Source organism: Meleagris gallopavo, chromosome 19, assembly GCF_000146605.3.
Source record: "Meleagris gallopavo isolate NT-WF06-2002-E0010 breed Aviagen turkey brand Nicholas breeding stock chromosome 19, Turkey_5.1, whole genome shotgun sequence".
NCBI lineage: Eukaryota > Metazoa > Chordata > Aves > Galliformes > Phasianidae > Meleagris > Meleagris gallopavo.
The window spans coordinates 1,388,828-1,393,709 of NC_015029.2; the positions used below are offsets into that span (position 1 = coordinate 1,388,828).

A 4,882-nucleotide genomic window follows, 5' to 3' on the forward strand; every position below is an offset into this window, starting at 1 on the left:
CTTTGAAAGATAAAATATCTCTAGCAGCTTTCTGATGTGCTGGGTTTCTTTGTTCCCTTTCAGTAGCTCAAGCATCTGGTTCTGCAACTCCAGTATCTTCTGCTGCTTTAATGCCTGCAACGATCCAAGCCCATTCAGTTGTGCCTGGAGGAGCACAGGGCTTTCAGGTACCAAACTCAAATTAAGGAGACTATTAGAACTTCTGTTTTTATTCAGAAATCTTTGTCCTCTCTGTTGTTGGGAGCAAGAACTCAAGCAGCATATAAAGCTGACAATTCCAGGCTGCTTTCTACAACTTTGGCACTCTGAAGTTTAAATAACATGCTTCTTAGTTTTTGATTAGAAAGGACTTCTTGGACAAAGAGTTAACCATCCCTCTTCAGTATCAGCTTTTGTGGTGGATAAAAGAAATTTCCACAAACTTGCAGGGTAGGTGAAAATGAAGGCATTTTAGATTAGGTTTTCCTTGGTCACGTTGTGTTTTCCTGGGAGAACTCATTTACCCACATCTTTGTGGGTCACTTTTCATCCAGCAAAAGAACAGCCTTCTAAAAGGCTTGCACTGCCACTGCTGTACAGTGACATGACCTGCTCAGCAACAAGCTTCCTGGGTGCTTAACAAACATGCTAAAATGTAGATACTGAAGACTTGGAGCAGAGCCATTGTATGAACAATTCTATGAACTATAAAACCAAGCTTATTGTATGCAGTTTTCATTCTTTAATCTATTTTCTGAAAGTTCTGGAAATCAAACAGTGGCCTATATCATGTGGAAGCACTGCTTATTTTTGAAGGATCCAGATGAAGAAAATATTTGATAAGAGTAAAAGCACTGTGAAGAAAGAAACCAATATGTTGCTTTGGTTTTGTGTTTTCTTGATGTTGAAATTGAGGAAATTTTGACAGGTAACTGCGTTTAGAAGATGAACTTCTCTGTTGAAAGACAGAAACTAGCAATTAGAGTGAAGTCTTCAAATCAATAGTTCCAAATCACTGCAAGGATAAAAGTTGACCCTGATGTTTTGAGTTCTTCTCAAAACTTGGAAGAAGTTATGTGGATTGGTTTGGTTTGTTTTTTGTTTTTTTTATTTGGCTGAGTGAAATACTCCTAGCCTTTAACACATTAACAGATTGTTCTATAGCTGCTTCTGATGAGCCTTGAGCAGGTTCAGAAAATGCGAGGTGATTTCCTAGGAATATCCTCATGTTCAAGTTTGTATAACTTTGAATTACCGTACATCCAGTAAGCTGCAGGGAGTTGTTCACGTGTTGATCTTTACCTGTAGGAATGTAGCATACATTTGGTTAAGCTTTGGTGAAGAAGGTAACTTAGTAAACTGCAGTAACTCAAACATGTAGATATCTCAGCCTTTAAAGAATTGTCTGTGCTATTTTTCCTAAAGCAAAGTTGTTTGTGTTTCTTTGACTTTCTACTCTCTGTTTTTGTTTTCATTCTTTTCAAATATAATCTTTGTTTCGGGGTCTAAAAAGTCATGAAAACCATTTTAGTAGAGGAGAGAAAACATCTAACCTGTCAATTTTGTTTTGCAAGCCATATCCAGGCATGCCATTTGCTTATTCCCAAACTGTTACATCTGCTTCTCAGCTCCAGCCTGTAGGACAGATGTATCCTGCACCTTTCCAAGGTATGTTTGAAAAGCACATGTTTTATGGAAGCTTTTAATGCCTGCAGTGAGCTGCTTATAGCAGTGGTCTTGGGTGGTGGTGGTAACATACACATATTTACCCTGACTGCAATGTTGTGCTGTTTCAAATGTTCTTGTTTTTAATTACCAGGGAGGGGCAAATGCTTCCTGGTAAATATACATCTTTCTTTCTTTGTTTATGGAGTGCAAAAGGGAGGAAATCTGTAGTTGTATTCCTAAGGTTATGTATTATTAAAGGCATCTTGCAGCTGGTACTTCCAGTTGCAAATGTAACCATATAAAAATAACAACTATCTTATTGCAAATATTTTTTAAGCTAGTGAAGCAATTTTAACAGCTATCCTATCACCTATGGGAAGAGCTTTTTCTGAGAAGGAGGAATTAGCTCAAAAATGGAATGCAGCCTAAGAAGAGCAAATAGCACTTTAAAAAAAAAAAAAAATGGGTAATCCCTGTTGTAGATTTTGTGTGGATTTGAGTATAGCTGAGCCTTTCTTGGAGCATGGTTATTCAGTAGAGGCTCAGAAGCCAACTTCTGTTCCTATTTGATCATACCATTCTGTGTGCTCTTCTAGTATTCTGAGGGGTTCTCTTCTGTTTACCTAACTGCTCTCAGGCAGCTCAAGAATTTCATGTAGTCATAAACCTGCGTATTCACTTTATTTGGAAAATATGTATGCTATTTTAGAGAATATCTAAAAAAAAAGTGTAAGTACAATGTTTATTATTTTGGATGAGGGGTTGAGAGTGGGGAATGCAGTCTTGAGAGGAAGGAGGAGGTGTGAAGTTGGGGTTGGAAAAACAGAGTGGCCATCCTCTCTAGCAGGTTGCAAACTGGTAAGCATTGCTTCTAATATGTCTGTGTGCAGACACTTTGCCCTTGTGACTGTAGAACTCTCTCCTTTCCATTCAAGCGCCTGGGGATGTTACTTCCTTTTTGATGACAGAAGTTCGGCAGCATAACACTGAAATCCGACTGGCTGTTAGCAAAGTAGTAGATAAAATGGATCATCTGGCTGCCAAGGTAATGTATGACGTAGGCAGGATTGACAACAAAGTTACTACTGTTTGCTCTCCAAATATAGTCTGGAGAGATGGCTCTTTGTAAATACCTGCATCAAGTTTGTAAACAGTATCCTAACTTTAACAAGAATTCCAGTCTTGTCAGACCTTGAAATGGTAGCAGTTTGGCTACTATGGAAGAAGTATGGAAGCTTTGGGGGAGGTGTTTACTTCCTTAAATGTAATCTAAAGCATTGTTTGGAGTGCTTCGCTGCACTTCAGAGCTGTCACAGTTTTTGTAGCAGCGTGTGCCCTGGACCTGGTCAGACAGAAAAGTGAAATGGCTCTGTGAAATGGCAGATGGTTTACACTTACCTACATCCATGAACTCATTTCATCTGGTTTGTTTCTACAGGTTGAGGAGCTGAAGAAACAAAACACTGGGAACAGCTCACTACTGCCTGGTATCTCGTCTGTTACTATGGAAGCCTCTATGATCATGAGCAATGTCCAGCGGATAATCCAGGTGATCATAACCAGCCTTACTGGACTATTTCCATAGGGAAGTGCAACCCCCTGTTATTTCTAATGAAGATAGCTTTACTGGCTTGGCCTAAATGTACATTCATCCATATGCTTTATTTCTGTATGGCCCAAACCAGCTGGCTAGGGAAAAGGATGTGATCTACAGCCATTTCCATCCCCGTCACGCAGCTCTATGCACACCTGTTTTTCTGTGCACCCAGCAATTTTCTCTTCTGGGACTTTGCAAGCCAGAGTTGATATACTTGTATTCAGTAGTCCTTGACAGAGAACTCAAGTGAAAGAAACTTAGTTTAATTTTGAACTGATATAGACTTAATCCACAACAGCTTCCAGAAGTAAGGTTTGCAGAGGAAACCTTACATTGTGCAAACCACCTACTCATAGCTACTTAATTTTATGCTTTGTAGTTTTTCTAGGCAGCAGCTTTACTATCTCTTTACCTGTCAATCAACCAGATGTAATATTCTGAAGTACAACCATTGCCCTGTTCCATGATTCTTGCTGAACTTAGTATGGTGCCTCCTTTGATGGCTTGTGATTCACCACAGGAGGTGATATATCTCATTGCTATAAATCATCTGAACAGAACAAATACTTAAACTTCCTCGCAGCAGTACCTGAGTAGGGTGAATATTCATGCTGAACTGTTCTTTAGGAGAACGAGAGACTGAAGCAGGAGATATTTGAGAAGAGCAGTCGAATTGAGGAGCAGAATGAAAAGATCAGTGAGCTGATAGAGCGGAATCAGAGGTAAGGAGTGGAAGGTGTCTGCAGCTGCAAAGAGTTTCTATCTTACATTTGCTTAGATGTAACTAGGAGGTGTCCTATCTCTAGAATGGAGAGAAGTTGTAATTTATTTATTTACTTGGTTTTGGTACTAAAATATTGGTGTTTTTTAATCCCCCTCTGTCTTTGCAGGGCATATCTCCAAATGAGATCTTACAGTAAACATGAATATGTAAAAGGGAAAGATCTCCTGCCACTTTCTTTGAGCATACTTCCTCTGCTTCTGGGGGTTATTTTGCTTTTGCTAGCCTTTTAGTAAAGTGGATGAAATTGTACAGGAAGTAGTGTTCTTGTTCCAGTGAGTTCCAGTGTTGCGTTCCATTAAATTTATGAAGGGGAATAACTTATTCAAGGAAAAAGCAGAAAGCAGTGGTTACCAGGCTATCAAAAATCTTGACTGTGTGGTAGGAATCGTAGACTAGTGGCAGAGGCAAAGCACATATCTGAACTGACATAATCTGTGCTGAAGGCTGGGAACTTCCATTGCACCCTGTGGAGGTAAGGCACTTCTTGGTGCAGGATGTGATACAGAATTGTCTGGGACTTCTCATTAGTGAAAGCTGATTTGAAATGCTTTGTCTGTCTCATCACTTCTTGCTCCATTTGTGTATTTATATAAGTGCTTCTGCCATCTTCCTGTTTACAGATATGTTGAACAAAGTAACTTGTTAATGGAGCAGAGGAACCACTCACTGCAAACAACAAATGAAAACACACAGGCAAGAGTGTTGCATGCAGAACAGGAGAAGGTAAAACCATGCTGACAGCATTGTAGAATCATAGGCTTATGGCTTCAGCCAGGACAGCTGAAATCACATCTCATACAGGACAACTGCAGTTTTCAATGTTTTGGAAGCAGTTTTAAAAAAAAAATAATAAT

At 39.4% G+C, this 4,882-nt stretch overlaps 1 protein-coding gene across 5 annotated transcripts in view; it reads left to right on the forward strand.

Annotated features, from left to right (window-relative positions):
- FKBP15 (FKBP prolyl isomerase 15) overlaps positions 1 to 4,882 on the forward strand; it is a 26,112-nt gene that overhangs the window by 11,351 nt on the left and 9,879 nt on the right. For 3 of the 5 annotated variants that reach the window (XM_010720747.3, XM_010720748.3, XM_019621355.1), the window contains 6 exons: positions 64 to 167; positions 1,554 to 1,647; positions 2,583 to 2,692; positions 3,086 to 3,196; positions 3,872 to 3,966; positions 4,649 to 4,751. In XM_010720747.3, coding sequence (XP_010719049.1) covers positions 64 to 167; positions 1,554 to 1,647; positions 2,583 to 2,692; positions 3,086 to 3,196; positions 3,872 to 3,966; positions 4,649 to 4,751 — 617 coding nt within the window. The remainder of the gene's footprint in view (positions 1 to 63; positions 168 to 1,553; positions 1,648 to 2,582; positions 2,693 to 3,085; positions 3,197 to 3,871; positions 3,967 to 4,648; positions 4,752 to 4,882) is intronic. The other 2 variants (XM_010720750.3, XM_010720749.3) reach the window with 2 other exon arrangements.